This window comes from Petromyzon marinus, chromosome 42 (genome assembly GCF_048934315.1).
Source record: "Petromyzon marinus isolate PM22_M1 ecotype Great Lakes invasive population chromosome 42, UKy_Petmar_22M1.pri1.0, whole genome shotgun sequence".
Taxonomy (NCBI): domain Eukaryota; kingdom Metazoa; phylum Chordata; class Hyperoartia; order Petromyzontiformes; family Petromyzontidae; genus Petromyzon; species Petromyzon marinus.
This window is the reverse complement of record NC_133708.1, coordinates 13737336-13757957: the sequence shown is the minus strand read 5'-3', so window position 1 is coordinate 13757957 and position 20622 is coordinate 13737336. Positions and strand designations below refer to the sequence as shown.

The 20622-nt window shown below is 52.8% G+C and overlaps 1 protein-coding gene across 1 annotated transcript; it reads right to left on the bottom strand.

Annotated features, from left to right (window-relative positions):
• Positions 1 to 115: 115 nt before the first annotated feature.
• Positions 116 to 19588, bottom strand: LOC103091741 (biglycan). Its single transcript, XM_076073605.1, has 8 exons — positions 19479 to 19588; positions 15482 to 15848; positions 10071 to 10186; positions 5907 to 6120; positions 4910 to 5023; positions 3599 to 3692; positions 2754 to 2892; positions 116 to 2089 (listed from the first exon to the last, which is right to left on the bottom strand). Exons 2-8 carry the CDS (start codon positions 15837 to 15839, stop codon positions 1889 to 1891), a joined length of 1236 nt encoding a protein of 411 aa, XP_075929720.1. The 5' UTR covers positions 15840 to 15848; positions 19479 to 19588; the 3' UTR covers positions 116 to 1888.
• Between the last annotated feature and the right edge of the window lie 1034 nt (positions 19589 to 20622).

The following is a 20622-nucleotide window of genomic DNA, read 5'->3' as shown; positions in this document are numbered from 1 at the left end:
GGGGGGGTCATGCGTGGACCTGGTGAGAGCCTGTAGGGGTCCTCGTGATACATGGTCCCACTTGGTTGGGGGAGGCCTGCCGGGCTGTGGAAGAACCGGTCGGACTCCTGGACAGTAAAGTTCATAAGCCACTTTTATTGAATGAATATGGAACAACGACATCGCGCGGCGGTACAGGGGGTCATCGGCTTTACGTGGATTTATAATAAATCTGTTATAACTTTACTCACACAAGCCCGCCCCCCCTCCCCCGCCCATATACCCCCATGGTCACGTTTCTTTGTATACAGGTGTGTGTACAGGTGTGTGTGTATGTAGGTGTGTGTATGTAGGTGTGTGTGTATGTAGGTGTGTGTGTGTACAGGTGTGTGCGTATGTAGGTGTGTGTACAGGTGTGTGTATGTAGCTGTGTGTATGTAGGTGTGTGTGTGTGTAGGTGTGTGTGTAGGTGTGTATGTATGCAGGTGTGTATGTATGCAGGTGTGTATGTATACAGGTGTGTATGTATACAGGTGTGTGCGGTGGGGAGCGGTAACATAGTGGTTAGCGCGCTGCGCTATGAACCCAGTGACCCGAGTTTTATTCCCGCTAACGGCCAACGTCGGTGACTCAGCCTCAAATGAGTACCTGGTGCGGTGTGTAAACATCGCCACTGGGGAGACAAAGGCGGCCGGAATTGGTGCTGGCCACCCACCCCCTGGTGTGCCGTGTCGGCCTTCATAGGTACTCGGTAACAGCACTTGCCCCTACAGTCTGTTAAGGCTATACGGGGAATCTTTGTCTTTGTATATATTTGAATGCATACAGATGTGTGGATTGGAATGGCAGGTGTACATATGTTTGCATCAGGACACGTACAGGTGTACTGAGGTCTGTGTATGTACAGATGCTGGAAAGCATGTATACAGGTGCGTTGACACGTGCATGCAAGTTTGTACACATGCATGCACAAATGTTCAGAGGTGTATGTATGTAACACGGCTTCAACACTCAGGATTTCCCATAACCATCATCATCCCCATCATCGTCATCATCACCAACATCACAACCATCATCTCCACTGTCACGTGCTCACCAACTCACCCACCCAGACGCTCACCTGCTCCCCCTCACCTTCCTCTCCCCACCCTCACATGCATCTGTGCCCCCTGCTCTCAACTATTACGTGATCAGCTTCTGACCTGGGGTCCCAGGTGGGACCGTCGCCCAGAGACTCCGGGGATCAGATCCCTCGTAGGTCCCAGGGCCCCTGGGGTAGGACGTACGGGTCCCCACGGCAGATCACAGGGTTCCCAAAATGTGGTTCCAAGTTCTCGGGTCAGGATTTAATACCCTCTTTTCCACCGTCACCTGCAACCATAGCCGTGCCGGGGCCTTGTCGAGTCAGCCCAGTGCGGCTCAGGAAGTGCTAGGTTGTCTTTTCCACTGCGGAAGCCGAGCCGAGTCGTGCCACTGCCGTCGCACGCGATAAGCATGAGACATCAGCGCCTGCACGTTCGGCTGGACTAAATGGGACGCAGGGTACGACGATAACGATTAACCCCGCGCCTGGTGCTGCTTGGGGCACGAGCCTAGGTTGATATGTCTCGCGAGGTCAGCGTGGCACGGTTTGGTTCCGGTTGGGCTCGGCAAATCGCCGGTGGAAAAAATAAAAAAATTCCGTACCGTGAGAGCCCCACGCTGGCTCGGCTGTGCCAGGGGAAAAGGGGTATTTGGGTCACAGGACGAGACTCGGGGGGGCGGTGGGGGGTGATGCTCGGGGTGGGACCCTGCTTTCCTGTGGTGGTTCTGGGATGGGTTTCCTGGGCCATGGGCCCCCAGGGTGAGCCCCTGCCCCCCCCCCCCCCGCCCTGCCCCCGTCGGCCCTCTGCGCCCCTCACCCCCACCTCTATTTGCGGAAATTCTGGCTGAACTGCACGGCTGAGCGGCTGGCCACGCAGCGGAAGGCAGAGGGCGGCACGTCCCAGTAGTTGACGGGGTTGTCGAACAGGGAGATGCCCGAGTAAAGGACTCGCTTGGGACTCGCGCCCTTGCTGCAGAAGTCGTCCGATTTAACGGCCGCGATCTTGTTGCTGTGCAGGTAGACCACCTGGCGGTGGAACAGGTGAGCACAAGGGAACGAAATAATGAAGGTGACAATACACCACGCAAAAAAAAGAAATTGGATTTTTATATGTTTTTGGGTGCATGCCACAGCCGCCCGCATGCATAATTTCAGCAACATTGATTCAGTGAAAGCGGGCGGAGAGAGGGGAGGGGTTCAGAGTGGGGGTGGCCACGCACAAGTCACGTGGTTTAGGGGAGCTGTTTTAGAGATAACGAGCAGCAGTCGGAGAGGATGTCACAGAAGAGATGGAGTGATGAAATCAGTTCAGGTCCTGGAAGGAGTGTTGCATCATATGATCACGAAAGGTGGTTTTGGCTTTGGGAGGCCATAATCCAGCAGTGGATTGATCATGGCTGATGGTTATGATGGGTGAGGGCAGTGGTGGTTCTGGCTCACTGGGAGCCCAAAGAATAATTATTTTTTGTGCCTCCTCCCAGCTTTTAAAATGTTAAACTCCGAGTGAGATGAGAGAAAAATGTAGACAACAGAGATAGCGAGGTGAGAAAAGAGAGATTTAGACAAGATGGTGATGTGAGAGAAATGAGGGGTGAGGGTGTGGGAGGGTTGGTGAGTGAGCGGAGGGGTGAGGGTGTGGGAGGGTGGGTGAGTGGAGGGGTGAGGGGGTGGGAGGGTGGGTGAGACTCACCTGCAGGTGCTTGAGGAAGGCCAGGCCAGGGGGCACCTGCGTTAGGACGTTGCTGTCCAGGTGCAGCTCCCTCAGGTGTGGGCAGGTCTCCAGGCTTCCGTTCTGAATCACCTTGATCTGGTTATAGCTCAAGCCCAACCTGCACGGTGGACACACGGGGAGAGATATCACTTCACACAGAGATACTCTCTCCACACAGATACTCCACACAGTATGATGTGGTTTAGTGTATGATGTGTGGTTTAGTGTATGATGTGTGGACTAGTCCGTGAATGGCAGTCTAGTGTATGATGTGTGGTTTAGTGTATGATGTGTAGTCTAGTGTATGATGTGTGGACTAGTCCGTGAATGGTAGTCTAGTGTATGATGTGTAGTTTAGTGTATGACGTGTAGTCTAGTGTATGATGTGTGGACTAGTCCGTGAATGGTAGTCTAGTGTATGATGTGTAGTTTACTGTATGACGTGTAGTCTAGTGTATGATGTGTGGACTAGTCCGTGAATGGTAGTCTAGTGTATGATGTGTAGTTTAGTGTATGACGTGTAGTCTAGTGTATGATGTGTGGACTAGTCCGTGAATGGTAGTCTAGTGTATGATGTGTAGTTTAGTGTATGATGTGTAGTCTAGTGTATGATGTGTGGACTAGTCCGTGAATGGTAGTCTAGTGTATGATGTGTTTTGGGTTTTTCGGTAAAGTCACGTAGATAGGTTCTTTGAAACTATCTACGTGACCTACCTACGTGACTTTACCGAAAGACCCAAAGAATATGATTTCCTGCAGTCACGAAAGCTTTAAGTCAAGATTTACGTGTAATTTAGTGCATGATGTGCGGTATGCGGTGGTACCGGTGAATGAGCGGGTATCGGATCAGATCCTCTTGCTCCAGAGCTGTGATCTGGTTGTGCTCCAAGTGCAGCTCCTGGATCGAGTTGGGCAGATCTGAGAAGGGGCAGCAGAGGGAGAGGTGAAGCGGAATGGGGGCCATGGGGTGGGTGGGAGACAGTGGGGTGGCGGTGGGGGTTTGGCTGGGACAGTTCTGGCTTCAGGAAGACTGCTACTGCTGTGCTGAAGGTTTTGTTGTCTCCAGTTTAAAATGTTCTGAACTCATCTTCTTTGGTTCTTTCGGTTCAGTCACGTAGAATGAGAATAAAATAATAAAATAAAACAATACAATTCTCACGACGTTTCGGCCACAACACAAGTAGCCGTCCACAGGTGAAGAAACAGGACTGTCCAGAAGACAGCGCTTGAGTGAACCCTGTCAAGCTTGACAGCGTCTTTTAAGCTGTGTGGGAGGAACAGAGAGCCTTGACAAAGGAGCATGTAACTGGGAGATTAGCATTACGGAGAGCGAACGAGCTAGGACTGGAGGAGGGGGGTGGGGAGTTTACATATAAATTAGCATGTAACTGGGGGATCAGCATGATGTTGGTGTGAGGGATTAGCACCACGGCGAACGACGAGCTCGGACCGGGGGACGGGGGGAGAGGAGTTTACATATAAATGAGTATGTAACTGGGGGATTAGCGTTGGTGTGAGGGAGAGAAGAGCACCAAGGAGAGAAAAAATGGCGTTTTTTTCCATCTCCTCAACAACCAGCATCAAGGACAGCGACATTCAGGTGGACGGGTCAATCCATACTCGGAAGGGAGGAGGGGGGAGGGAGAAACAGTCACAATGCCAGCGAAAGAGCTGGTTTAAAACATCTTTCCAATGGTTACTAAGCCAGAATCCATCCTCTCGGTTGAAATTGTCTCTGTGTTTGTATATGTGGATGGCTTCATGTTCTGAACTCGTACACAACTCCTTATATGGGCACATGGCGGCGCGACCTTAGTGGGCGGGGCTACCTGCGCAACAGGCGGGGCTACCTGCATAGTGGGTGGGGCTACCGTAGTGGGCGGGGTTACCTGGCTGGTGGACGGGGCGACCCGAGAAATGGGCGGGGCCTATAGGCAGTGAGCGGGATCACACGCAGGAGGAGTGACGAGGCCACTCTCCCCCTCCAAGTGGAGGGGGCAAGAGATTGAGTGGGCGTGGCTGTGCGAAAGTGGGCGTTGCCGAGGGAGTGAGGGAGGAAAGGGCTGCCGGCTCACTGCCGAGTGTCCCCCCATCCACCCCATTTTGAGCCTGGCAAGACGCGAGGCACCGCTCACCTTTGGGGATGCGCGCGAGCTTCGAGTCGGACACGCGCACGTACACGAGGCGCTCCAGTCCCTCGAAGGCCCCCACCTCGATCCCTGTCGACTGCAGGGGGTTCCCTCCCATCTCTGCCAAAGGGGAAGGGGTGCAGGGATAAGGTTCGGAAGAGGTCAGGGCCAGAGGAGGTGGGAGTGTGGGAGGGGGTGGGCCCGAGGCGTGAGAGTGTACGGGAGGTGAAATAAAGGTGAGACCCAGGTGATATGTGAGATCCAAGTGAGATCAAGGTGAGGCCCAGGTCGCTGGTGAGATGCAGGTCATTTGCAGGTGAGTAAGGGACAGGTGGAGTTCAGGTTAGGTACTGGTGAAGTGCGTTTCACATGTGAGACCTCAGTGACATCGAGTAAAGTGTGAGGTTCATATGAGGAGACAGGAGATGCGGGTGTGGAACAGCAAATGAGGGAGCAGCTGAGAGGTGAGGAGAGGTGAGCAGCAGGAGAGTGGTGAGGTTTCCGGTGAGGAGCAGGTGAGATGATGGTCAGGAGGTGAAGGCGACTCTACACCACACATCGTACACGAGACCAGGATGGCCAAACTCCCAGCCTGGCACCGAGGAGGATGCCGTACCTTGCCTCGCGAGGAGAAGGTGGTACAGCAAAATGCGGACTAATATCAACTGTCCCTTGTGTATGGGATGCAGTGTTGCCCCCTCGCAAACGTGGGTGTTCTCCAGGTGATCTGGTGTCCTCGCACGTGTATACACACGCATTCATTGGCTGAAGACGTCTTCATATCTAGAGGACCGCAGAGCTTGGGGCGATTACCGATAGCGCCGGCTCTTACCGCCTGGCTGCTGTTACTGCCTTCATCCCCGTCCGTGGTCCTTCGGCGAGTGTGAGAGATGTGATTTGCACGAACTACAACGACGCTGCTATGTAAAATAAAACCAAGAGAGGTCGCTGAGGAGCAGGTGAGGAGCGTGTGTGGAGCGGGTGAGGAGGAGCGAGTCCTCACCGAGCGCGTGGAGTCTCTTCATGCCAGAGAACGCGTCCTTGGGGATCTTCTTGATGTTGTTTTCATGGATGCGGAGCTCCACCAGGGAGGACGGCATGGAGCCGGGCACCTCGGTCAGCTGGTTGTGCGAGATGTACAGCTTGTCCAGGCTCGAGAGCGGTGCGAACGCCTTGGGGTGCACCTTGCTGATGAGGTTGTTCACCAGGTACAGCGCCTACGGGCAGGAGGAAGGGGAGAGAGTGCGGGACGGCCCCCGATTACTCACCTTGCTCACCGCCTCTGTGATGCGGAGGTTCACATTCCAAGCTGATTGTGTTTGGCACCATGTGAGAACTCAAAGAGACCTCCAGGATGGAGAAGAGTGAGCTGAGGCATGAGGCTACTGCCAGTCGGAGGGAAATTATTGCTGCTGCTACTGCTGCGTGTGTGTGTGATCCCAATTGAGAAATTTGCGGTGTCGTTTTTGTGAGATGGCAAATCTGGAACCATGACCGCCGACAATTTTACTGGCCGACCACTCGTTTCGAATGACGTCACAGGGATCTTTAACGTCCACTGCGAGTGAAGCAGATGGCGCGGAGGAGCATCACGGACACGGTCAATACCACTCAACCGCAGTATTAACCAGGGAGGCCGCTAGATTCGAATTGTGACTCTCTGCAACAACGGCGAATGCATTCTTGTCAACCCATACGGATTTTATCCCCGTATTCTTGTATAGGGAAATTGAGTTTGCAGGTCCATACGGCGTACAGCCGTTTCAATACGTGCAAAACAATGTTTGTGTCTATTTCTGTTTCTGCCTTGTGATGGCACTTTGTAGGATGAACGTTGAAATGTACAAGGGCACGGCGTGACCAATACGTTTAACATGTAGGCTTTCGCGACCAATATCATCCATAATAGAGGTTTTTTTGGGTTAGATTGCGTAAATATATAAATTTATTTATTTGATCGATGAATGAGCGTCTTGATAAGAGCAGATTTCTGTGCGGGGTGATGGTGTGGTTTAGATATGTGGATTACACATTGGTGGTCTGGCCACACGGCAAAGATACACTGAACGCATTTCTAAATCATCTCAACTCGCAAAACCCATCCATCCAGTTCACCATGAAAGTGGAAGCTGACAGAAATCTGCTCTTATCAAGACGCTCATTCATCGAGCTAAGAAAGTGTCAGATGGTGACAGTCTGAGAAGTGAAATTCAACATTTCGATTTAAAGCTTTCGTGACTGCAAGGATTCACCTTCTTTGGTTCTTTCGGTAAAGTCACGTAGAATGAGAAAAAAAATAACACAATAACATTCTCACGACGTTTCGGCCACAACACAAGCAGCCTTCTTCAGGTGAAAGAACAGAACTGTCGGGACGACAGAGCTTCAATTAACGCTGCTAAGATTCGCAGCGTCTTTTTAAGCTCGGTGAGAGGCGTGGCGAGCCTTGACAAAGGAGTTTACATATCAGAGCAGAATAATTTAGCATTGAATAGCCGAGGGATTAGCTTGTGACAGAAATAGCTGTGTTAACCTTTGACTTTAATACAGCTATTTCTGTCGCAAGCTGATCCATCGGCTATTCAATGCTAAATTATCCTGCTCTGATATGTAAACTCCTTTGTCAAGGCTCTTCACGCTTCTCACCGAACTTAAAAGACGCTATGGTTTACTTTATAATAGTTGGTAATTGGAGGCCTTTATCGTCCATATACTAAATGCTTCTGTGGATATGTAAACTTTGACTTTAACACAGTTATTTCTGTCACAAGCTAATCCCTCGACTATTTCAATGCTAAATTCTCCTGCTCTGATATGTAAACTCCTTTGTCAAGGCTCTTCACGCTTCTCACCGAGCTTAAAAAGACGCTGCGAATCTTAGCAGCGTTAATTGAAGCTCTGTCGTCCCGACAGTTCTGTTCTTTCACCTGAAGAAGGCTGCTTGTGTTGTGGCCGAAACGTCGTGAGAATTTTATTGTGTTAATTTTTTCATTATTTTATTATTTTATTCTCATTCTACGTGACTTTACCGAAAGAACCAAAGAAGAGAAATTCTACATTTTAAAGAAGCGCTGCAAATGAACGGTTACAATGATGCACAAGTCAACAGGGCATTGAATACCAAAACCAAATCAAGTAACAAGAGCATTGAAACTGGCCAAGTAATTAAAACGATCAACATGCCGTACATTGCGGGAGTAACTGAAAAATTAGCCAGATGTATGGAAAAACAAAATATCCGAGTCAGATTTGGCACGGTACATAAAATAGAGAAATTAATATCTGGTACAAAAGATGTATTACCGAAGCTATATCAACAGAAGGTGTGTACAGGATTAACTGCACGTGTGGTAAATGTTAAGTTGGGCAAACAGGACGAATGATCAGCACGAGACTAAAGAACATCAGAGAAATATTAAATTATCCTAAATACAACTGTCAGCAGTAGCAGAGCACGCGTGCCAACAAGGACACTCAATTGATTTTGATAATGTTGAAGTTCTGTGCAAAACTAGCTACTAATGGCCAAGACTAATTAGAGAATCTATCGAGATTGAAAGAAATCTAAATAACTTTAACCGTTCGGATAGCTACCGTCTTAGTGCTGCGTGGAAGCGAATCATCAAATAATACATTATTTAAATGCATGCCTACAAAGGGCAGCGTACTTCAATAGGGATTACCGTTGGTAGGGCTATTTTAATAATAAACACAATAGACAGGAAGGACATATTCAAATGGCTCGCATAATGCACATGCATCATGCACATGCATCATGCACATGCATCATGCACATGCATCATGCACATGCATCATGCACATGCATCATGCACATGCATCATGCACATGCATCATGTACTTTGCCTCAGTAATCCCGCCCGGCCCCCATCATTGTACAAGAGCGCAGAAGGGTGGTCACCACATCTACTCCTCTATATAAGGAACGAAACAGGTGGACTTCTCCACAAATCTGGCTGTCGCCTGATGAAGCTAGTTGTAATTAGTGCCGAAAGTTTTACTCAGATTGTCAATGTTGTGGCTTGGCTCTCCAACACACCGGTGTGCTGTACTAGTGACGAATTGGCACGTTCTGTTTTCGTGACAAACCTGACTAGTTGGCTGTGTCGGGTGGTGGCGGGTTTTAATTACACATTTATATATTTACGCGATCTAACCCAAAAAAAACTCTTATGGATGACCAATAAGGTCTGAATTGGTCTGTAATAAGGTAGGGCCGTGTTGAGTGCGGGGAGGGTGGGCAGTGGTGGCAGTGATGTTGGTAGGAGGTAGTGGTGAAGTGGTTGGTGGTGGCAGCTGTGGTAGATGGTTGTGGTGTCGCGATGGAGGTGGGGATTGTGATGGCGATGGCTGTGGTGATGATGGGAATGGCCGTGTGGTGAACACAGCGAGGTTAACAATGCGGTTTCAGGGGCCTCGGACATTTAAGCCTCCTAAAAAAAAAGTGACCGTATATTCGATACTGCCCCATAATGGTTGAAAAGCAACGTTATAATCCTGTAGCACTGTCATCCACCCTGGAGGTAAATTGGCCATTAAAGCCATTGCATCACTTGTGTGCATCGCTAGCAGTTACGTGACAAAACTGAACAAAGTGTTGCTCAGATTTGTTCTCGGTGCGGTTGTGGTAGCCGTGTTTGTCGTGATGCGCGTGGTGGTTGTGTGGCTGCGATGTTCATAATATCGTGGTTGCTGTTGTGGGTTATTTTTTTAATCGTGGTTGTGGAGCTCAGTGTTGGTTGTGTGTGCTATGTGGTTGTGATGATGCAACGACGTTTATGTGAAATTTTGATTTAAAGTTTTCGTGACTGCAAGGATTCATCTTCTTGGTTCTTTCGGTAAAGTCATGTAGAAGGGAAAAAAAACGATAAAACAAAATAAGACAATCAAATTCTCACGACTTTTCGACCACTTGTGTTGTGGCCGAAACGTCGTGATAATTTTTATTGTCTTATTTTGTTTTATTGTTTTATTCTCATTCAACGTGACTTTACCAAAAGAACCAAGAAGACGTTTATGTGGTTTCAATGTACGGGTTGTTTGCTGTGTTGATGGTGGCTGTGATGCTTGCGTTGGTTGTGATCGTCATGGGCGTTGGTGGTTGTGGTGGATGTTGTGGTCGTGCTGGGCATGTTGTTGTTGGAGACACTTGCATATAGTTTATTGAGGCCTTGAAGTCGTCCTGCTTGATCTCCGTGATCTTGTTGTTCTGCAGATCGAGGAGGCGGGCGTCTTTGGGGATGGCCTGGGGCACGGAGACGAGGCCTGGAGGGAAGCGGTGGTGTAACAGACACAAGGCCCACGTTAGGCCTCAAGTCCCTCTGCTCGCTGCGGCTATAGCCAGGGGGAGGGCAGTGAGGAATTAATAATGACGACGATAAATTCGCATGTCGATCTCCCCTCCTCCTGCATCGTGAGATATTCTTCTCCTTCCCATGACACATCCTGGAGATCCTATCCCTGGCCTGAGTTGTGGAGGCTTCAACTTTGCCCACCCCTGCTGTGGTTTCATTGTCTTCGTCCAGTATTCTTCGTTGCGAGGCCCGCGGGCCACTGATGGCCCCTGGTGGCCTTTCGTGCGGCCCCTGACGTGTGCCCCCCCCCCCCCCCCCCCCGACAATACACAGAAGGTGAAAACATCGCCCCCCATCATCACCATCGTGGTGCTGTCAAACCCCCAATGGTTTCAAATGTGGCGGCCCTCACACTGATGATGCTTTCTCTGCGAAAGTGCCCCCCCCCCCCCCTCTCTGAAAGTTATCGAAGAACGCTGCTCTGGGGCCCTCAGGCCGAGTCGTCGGCGTAACGAGGACATCGCTGCGGTTCCACAGCCGCCAACAAGGATGGCACGTGCAGCCATGAGATGGGGGGTTAAGGAGATGTGACGTCAATATGACCACACACCCTCACTCTACTACACCCTCACCTCTACACCCTCACCTACACCTCACTAATTATCCCACTCACCACCCTCCCACCCCTCACCACCCTCACCCAACACCCTCACCACCGTCACTCAACACCCTCACTCTACACTATCACTTGACACCTCTCACCCTACACCTCACCTCCACCCTCACTCACCACCCTCACTCACCACCCTCACCACCACCCTCACTCTACACCCTCACTCCCAACACCCTCACTCACCACCTTCACTCTACACCCACACCCTACACCCCTCACTCTACACCCTCACTCACAACCCTCACCACCTCACTCACCCCCACACTCTCCACCCTCACTCTAACCCTCACTCACCACCATCCTCACTCTACACCCTCACCCAACACCTCACCTACACCCTCACTCACCACTCACTCTACACCCTCACTCACCACCCTCCCACCTCACTCACCACCTCACTCTACACCCTCACTCTACACCCTCACCCCTACACCCTCACCCTACACCCTCACTCACCACCTTCACTCACCACCCCACTCACCACCCTCACCCTACACCCTCACTCACACCCTCACCCTCACCCCTCACTCCCACCCTCACTCTACACCCCTGCACCTACCCCTCCCACCCTAACACCCTCACTCCACCACCCCTCACTCTACACCCTCACTCACCACCCTCACTCACCCCACTCCACCCAACCTCACCCTCACCCTCACTCAACCGCTCACTCACACCCTCACTCACCACCCTCCACCTACACCTCACTCACCACCCACCTCTACACCTGCAGCTACACACCCTCACTCTCCACCTCACTCCACCTCACTCACCATCACTCACCACCCCACTCACCACCCACTCCCCTCACCCTAACACCCTCACTCTCACCCTCCATCCCTCCTCACTCTACACCCTCACTCACCACCCTCACTCTACACCCTCACCACCACCCTCACTCTACACCTCACCTAAACCCTCACTCAACCACCCTCACCCACCACCCTCACCCTACACCCTCACTCAACCACCCTCACTCACCACCCTCACTCCTACAACCTCACGCCACAGCCCTTCCCCACTCACCACCCTCATCTACACCCTCACTCACTCCCTCACTCACCAGACCAACTCTACCACCCTCACTCACCACCCTCACACAAACCCAACCCTCTCTCACCACCTCTCACTCCAACACCCTCACCCTACACGCCTCTCACCACTCACCCTCATCATACCCTACCCCTCACTCACCACCCCTCACTCTACACGCCTCACCCTACACCTCCACCACCTCAACACACCTACCTCCTCACTCACCACCTTCACTCACCACCCCCACTCACCACCCTCACCCTACACCCTCACTCTACACCCTCACTCACCACCCTCACTCACCACCCTCACTCACCACCTCATCCTACACTCTACACCCGCACTCTACACCCTCACCACCCTCACCCTACCCTCACTCACCACCCTCACTCACCACCTCACTCACTCACCACCCTCACTCTACACCCTCACTCACCACCCTCACTCACCACCCTCACTCACCACCCTCACCCTACACCCTCACCCTACACCCTCACTTATCACCCTCACTCACCACCCTCACCCTACACCCTTACTCACCACCCTCACCCTACACCCTCACCCTACACCCTCACCCTACACCCTTACTCACCACCCTCACTCTACACCCTCACTCTACACCCTCACGCAACAGCCTCACCCTACACCCTCACTCACCACCCTCACTCACCACCCTCCACTCACCACCCTCACTCTACACCCTCACTCACCACCCTCACCCTACACCCTCACTCACCACCCTCTCCCTACACCCTCACTCACCACCCTCACTCTACACCCTCACTCACCACTCTAACTCACCACCCTCACCCTACACCCTCACCCTACACCCTAACTCACCACCCTCACCCTACACCCTGTCCCTACACCCTCACTTTACACCCTCACCCTACACCCTCACCCTACACCCTCACTCACCACCCTCACTCTACACCCTCACCCAACACCCTCACTCACCACCTTCACTCTACACCCTCACCTACACCCTCACTCTACACCCTCACTCACCACCCTCACCCTACACCCTCACTCTACACCCTCACTCACCACCCTCACTCTACACCCTCACTCACCACCCTCACTCTACACCCTCACCCAACAGCCTCACCCTCACTCACCACACTCACTCTACACCCTCACTCACCACCCTCACCAACCTCACTCACCACCCTCACTCTACACCCTCACCCTACACCCTCACCCTACACCCTCACTCACCACCTTTACTCACCACCCCCACTCACCACCCTCACCCTACACCCTCACTCACCACCCTCACTCACCACCCTCACTCACCACCCTCACTCACCACCCTCACTCTACACTCTCACTCGCCACCCTCACTCACCACCCCCACTCACCACCCTCACCCTACACCCTCACCCTACACCCTCACTCACCACCCTCACCCTACACGCTCACTCACCACCCTCACCCTACACCCTCACTCACCACCCTCACTCTACACCCTACACCCTCACCCTACACCCTCACTCACCACCCTCACTCTACACCCTACACCCTCACCCTACACCCTCACGCTACACCCTCACTCACCACCCTCACTCACCACCCTCACTCTACACCCTCACTCTACACCCTCACTCACCACCCTCACCCTACACCCTCACTCTACACCCTCACCACCCTCACTCACCACCCTCACTCACCACCCTCACTCTACACCCTCACCCTACACCCTCACTCACCACCCTCACCACCCTCACTCACCACCCTCACCCTACACCGTCACGCACCACCTTCACTCACCACCCTCACTCTACACCCTCACTCACCTCCCTCACTCACCACCCTCACTCACCACCCTCACTCTACACCCTCACTCTACACCCTCGCTCACCACCCTCACCCTACACCCTCACCCTACACCCTCACTCACCACCCTCACTCTACACCCTCACTCTACACCCTCACTCTACACCCTCACCCTACACCCTCACTCACCACCTTCACTCACCACCCCCACTCACCACCCTCACCCTACACCCTCACTCTACATCCTCACTCACCACCCTCACTCACCACCCTCACTCACCACCCTCACTCTACACCCGCACTCTACACCCTCACCACCCTCACCCTACACCCTCACTCACCACCCTCACTCACCACCCTCACTCACCACCCTCACTCTACACCCTCACTCACCACCCTCACTCACCACCCTCACTCACCACCCTCACCCTACACCCTCACCCTACACCCTCACTCATCACCCTCACTCACCACCCTCACCCTACACCCTTACTCACCACCCTCACCCTACACCCTCACCCTACACCCTCACCCTACACCCTTACTCACCACCCTCACTCTACACCCTCACTCTACACCCTCACGCAACAGCCTCACCCTTCACCCTCACTCAGCACCCTCACTCACCACCCTCACTCACCACCCTCACTCTACACCCTCACTCACCACCCTCACCCTACACCCTCACTCACCACCCTCACCCTACACCCTCACTCACCACCCTCACTCTACACCCTCACTCACCACCCTAACTCACCACCCTACACCCTCACCCTACACCCTAACTCACCACCCTCACCCTACACCCTCTCCCTACACCCTCACTTTACACCCTCACCCTACACCCTCACCCTACACCCTCACTCACCACCCTCACCCTACACCCTCTCCCTACACCCTCACTTTACACCCTCACCCTACACCCTCACCCTACACCCTACACCCTCACTCACCACCCTCACCCTACACCCTCTCCCCACACCCTCACTCACCACCCTCACTCTACACCCTCACCCTACACCCTCACTCACCACTCTCACTCACCACCCTCACTCACCACCCTCACTCACCACCCTCACCCTACACCCTCACTCACCACTCTCACTCACCACCCTCACCCTACACCCTCACTCTACACCCTCACTCACCACCCTCACCCTACACCCTCACTCTACACCCTCACTCACCACCCTCACCCTACACCCTCACTCACCACCCTCACTCTACACCCTCACTCACCACCCTCACTCACCACCCTCACTCACCACCCTCACTCACCACCCTCACCCTACACCCTCACCCTACACCCTCACCCTACACCCTACACCCTACACCCCTCACCCTACACCCTCACCCTACACCCTCACCCTACACCCCACACCCTACACCCTACACCCTCACCCTACACCCTCACTCACCACCCTACACCCTACACCCTCACCCTACACCCTCACCCTACACCCTACACCCCTCACCCTACACCCTACACCCCACACCCTCACCCTACACCCTCACCCTACACCCTACACCCTCACCCTACACCCTCACTCACCACCCTACACCCTACACCCTCACCCTACACCCCACACCCTACACCCTACACCCTCACCCTACACCCTCACTCACCACCCTACACCCTACACCCTCACCCTACACCCTCACCCTACACCCTACACCCCTCACCCTACACCCTACACCCCACACCCTCACCCTACACCCTCACCCTACACCCTACACCCTCACCCTACACCCTCACTCACCACCCTCACCCTACACCCTCACCCAGGTCTGAGCACTGCACGACCCGCGCACTGCACTGGCACCCAAACGGGCAGCTCGCGTCGGGAGGCGGCGGCGGAGGCGGCGGCGGCAGCGACTTTGGCGGGGTGGCGGCCCCGCGGCCCGGCAGCTTCCCGGCGGTCGCTTTGGAGCGGTCCCCTCCGACCTTCTTGGGCGTGGCGCTGGGGGCCACGGAGTCGTCTCCCGAGAACTCCACGGCGTCGTCGGCCATCATGAAGTCGGTGAAGAACTGGCGCTGGGCGAACGGTTTGGAGGAGGTGGCCGTGGCCACCGAGGAGGAGATGGAGGGGGAGGAGAGGGCGCAGACGAGGAGCAAAGCGCACACGCACAGCGAGGCCATGGTGGGGGGCTGTGGTGGTGTGGGGGGCACGGCGGGTGAGAGGGGTGAGGCGGGGTGAGGGGGGGTGAGAGGTGTCACACGGTTGCGGGGGTGGGGGGGCAGACACAGGTGTCACACACGTGCTACGTAGGTGTTACACACAAGTGTCGCACAGGTATAACACAAGTGTCACAGGTATAACACAGGTGTCACACAGGTGTCACAGGTATAACACAGTTATAACAGGTGTCACAGGTATAACACAGGTGTCACAGGTATAACACAGGTGTCACACACGTGCTACGTAGGTGTTACACACAAGTGTCGCACAGGTATAACACAAGTGTCACAGGTATAACACAGGTGTCACACAGGTGTCACAGGTATAACACAGTTATAACAGGTGTCACAGGTATAACACAGGTGTCACAGGTATAACACAGGTGTCACACACGTGCTACGTAGGTGTTACACACAAGTGTCGCACAGGTATAACACAAGTGTCACAGGTATAACACAGGTGTCACACAGGTGTCACAGGTATAACACAGTTATAACAGGTGTCACAGGTATAACACAGGTGTCACAGGTATAACACAGGTGTCACACACGTGCTACGTAGGTGTTACACACAAGTGTCGCACAGGTATAACACAAGTGTCACAGGTATAACACAGGTGTCACACAGGTGTCACAGGTATAACACAGTTATAACAGGTGTCACAGGTATAACACAGGTGTCACAGGTATAACACAGGTGTCACACACGTGCTACGTAGGTGTTACACACAAGTGTCGCACAGGTATAACACAAGTGTCACAGGTATAACACAGGTGTCACACAGGTGTCACAGGTATAACACAGTTATAACAGGTGTCACAGGTATAACACAGGTGTCACAGGTATAACACAGGTGTCACACACGTGCTACGTAGGTGTTACACACAAGTGTCGCACAGGTATAACACAAGTGTCACAGGTATAACACAGGTGTCACACAGGTGTCACAGGTATAACACAGTTATAACAGGTGTCACAGGTATAACACAGGTGTCACAGGTATAACACAGGTGTCACACAGGTGTCACAGGTATAACACAGGTGTCACAGGTATAACACAGTTATAACAGGTGTCACAGGTATAACACAGGTGTCACAGGTATAACACAGGTGTCACACAGGTGTCACAGGTATAACACAGGTGTCACACAGGTGTCACAGGTATAACACAGGTGTCACAAGTGTCACACAGGTGTCACAGGTGTCACACAGGTGTCACAGGTATAACACTGGTGTCACAAGTGTCACACAGGTATAACACAGGTATAACACAGGTGTAATACAGGTATCACACAGGTGTCACACAGGTATAACAAAGGTGTCACAGGTGTAACACAGGTGTCACAGGTGTCACACAGGTGTCACAGGTATAACACAGGTGTCACACAGGTGTCACAGGTGTCACAGGTGTAATACAGGTGTCACAGGTGTAACACAGGTATAACACAGGTGTCACACAGGTGTCACAGGTGTAACACAGGTGTCACAGGTATAACACAGGTATAACACAAGTATAACACAGGTGTCACAGGTGTGACACAGGTATAACACAGGTGTCACACAGGTGTCACAGGTATAACACAGGTGTAACACAGGTGTCACACAGGTGTCACAGGTGTAATACAGGTGTCACAGGTGTCACACAGGTATAACACAGGTGTTTCACACAGGTGTCACAGGTATAACACAGGTGTCACACAGGTGTAACACAGGTGTCACACAGGTATAACACAGGTGTCGCACAGGTGTAACACAGGTGTCACACAGGTGTCGCACAGGTGTCACAGGTATAACATAGGTGTCACACAGGTGTCACACAGGTATAACACAGGTGTAACAGGTGTAACACAGGTGTAACACAGGTGTCACACAGGTATAACACAGGTGTCGCACAGGTGTCACACAGGTGTCACATAGGTGTCGCACAGGTGTCACACAGGTATAACACAGGTGTAACACTGGTGTCACAGGTGTCACACAGGTATAACACAGGTGTAATACAGGTGTCACACAGGTGTCACAGGTATAACAGGTGTCACAGGTATCACACAGGTATAACACAGGTGTCCCACAGGTGTAACACAGGTGTCACACAGGTATAACAGGTGTCACACAGGTATAACACAGGTGTCACACAGGTGTAACACAGGTGTCACAGGTATAATACAGGTGTAACACAGGTGTCACACTCACAGGTGTCACACAGGTGTCACACAGGTATAACATACGCACAGGTGTCTCACACACACACACAGGTCTCACACACACACAGGTTACACACACAGGTGTCACACGCATAGGTCACAACACACATGTGTCACACAGCTTAAACAGGTGTCACACACACAGGTCTCACACACAGGTGTCACACACACAGGTGTCACACAGGTTAAAAAGGTGTCACACACAGGTGTGTGTCACACGCACAGGTGTCACACACACAGGTGTGTGTTACACACACAGGTGTCACACACAGGTGTCACACACACAGGTATCACACACACACAGGTGTCACACGCACAGGTGTCACACACACAGGTGTCACATACAGGTATCACACACAGGTGTGTGTCACACACAGGTGTCACACACACAGGTGTGTGTCATACACACAGGTGTCACACACACAGGTGTGTGTCACACACATAGGTGTCACACACACAGGTGTCACACACAGGTACCTGTCACACACACAGGTCTCACACACACAGGTGTCACACACACACACAGGTGTCACACACACAGGTATGTGTTACACACACAGGTGTCACACACACACAGGTGTCACACACACAGGTACCTGTCACACACAGGTGTCACACACACAGGTGTCATACACACAGGTGTCACACACGCACAGGTGTCACACACACACAGGTGTCCAACACACACACAGGTGTCACAGACACAGGTGTCACACACAGACAGGTGTCCAACACACACACAGGTGTCACAGACACACACGTAGGTGTCACACACAGGTGTCACATTGTGTAGCAGAGTTGTTCTTCACATAGGAGTTTCAGGTTAACACAGGTGTCACGTACACAAGTGTGATACAGGTATGACAAATGTCACACACAGGTGTCACACACACAAGTTAACACCGTTGTGCCAAAGGTGTCACACAGGTGAGACAGTTGTCACACAGGTGTCACAACATTAACACGTGTCACATGTTAACAATGGTATCACATACACATAGGGGTCACAACACATCGGTGTTACACACGTGTGACATTGTGTAACACAGTTGTCATTGACACAGGCGTCACATAGGTGCCACACACAGGTTTCACGCAATGTGACGCCTGTGTGTGGCACACATAGGTAAGCACAGGTGTATAGAAATCGGTGCGTGAGAGTCTCACCTGTGCGTGAGATCAGTGAGTGAGAGTCTCACCTGTGCGTGAGTCTTACCTGTGCGTGAGATCTGTGCGTGAGAGTCTCACCTGTGGGTGAGATCTGTGCGTGAGAGTCTCACCTGTGCGTGAGATCTGTGCGTGAGAGTCTCACCTGTGCGTGAGAGTCTCACCTGTGCGTGAGATCAGTGTGTTAGAGTCTCACTTGTGCGTGAGATCTGTGCGTGAGAGTCTCACCTGTGCGTGAGATCTGTGCGTGAGTGCTGGACGGGAGTTGGAGTGGAGACGCCTCCGCTTTGCCGCCGGAGTCTCTGACTGTGGCCGCCCGAGAGAACGGAGCGGATGGTGGAGGGAGGGGAAGGGAGGGGGAGGGAGGGGAAGGGAGGGGGAGGGAGCGGGGAGGGATAGATGGGGTTGGGGGGATAGGGGTCTGACTCAGACCCCTATTCGCAGCTTTGGGGCTGCATCGGATGGGGGGGGGGTCCCTGGAGAAAGGGGTAGGCGCAGAGGGTTGGGGTGTAAGGGGGGGAATGGTTGGGGGGGGGAGATTTTGGGGCGAGTGGGGAGGTACAGAGGGGTAGGGGAGGGAAAAGGGCGGGATATGTGGGGTGAGGTGACGGGTGAGCGTAAGGGAGATGGAGTGTGTAGCCAAGTGTGGGTATGTGTAGGTGTGTGTGGAGGAACTCGCTCACAGCACTTTCCCCAAAAGTTTGTTAAGGCTATGCAGGGGATTTTTGTCTTTGTGTAGGTGCGTGGGTGTTCATAGGTGCTAGCTAAAAACACTTCCCCCAAAATTATGTTAAGGCTATAAGGGGAGACCTTGTGTCTGCGTATAGGAGTGTGCGTCTGCTAATAGTTATGTGTGGGGAGCGGTGGTGCAGGTCAACCCTCTGTGCTACGAACTCAACGACCCAAATTCGATTCCCGCTCACGGTAAACACCGGCGACGATTATCTGAACCGACTCCGGGCCTCCCCTAGGTCTACTCAGCTTCAAATGCGCCACCTGGTCCTGTGTGATAACGTCGGCAAAGGCGGCCGGGCGTGGTGCCGGCCACCCCTATGGAGTGCTGTGCCGTTCTTCGCCGAGACACGTGAACAGCACTCGCCTCGACAGTCTGTTTGACGAGATGGTGTCTCCGTGTTTGTCTGTGCGTGTGTGTACGTGTGTGGAAATGACGGCGTTATTGACCTGGTCAAGGCCCATCTAGCTATGTATGATCCCGTAGAGAGGCTCTGGGTTACTCTTCGTGATGTCTGGGTCCCTGACACTTCGCTCGCGACCATTGAAGACATTCAGCAGGATGGTTGGCCAGGCCCGGGTAAAGCTGCGTGGCCTGGAGTTTGAGCCATTCCCTGTTTAACAAGGACGTTTTCTGGCC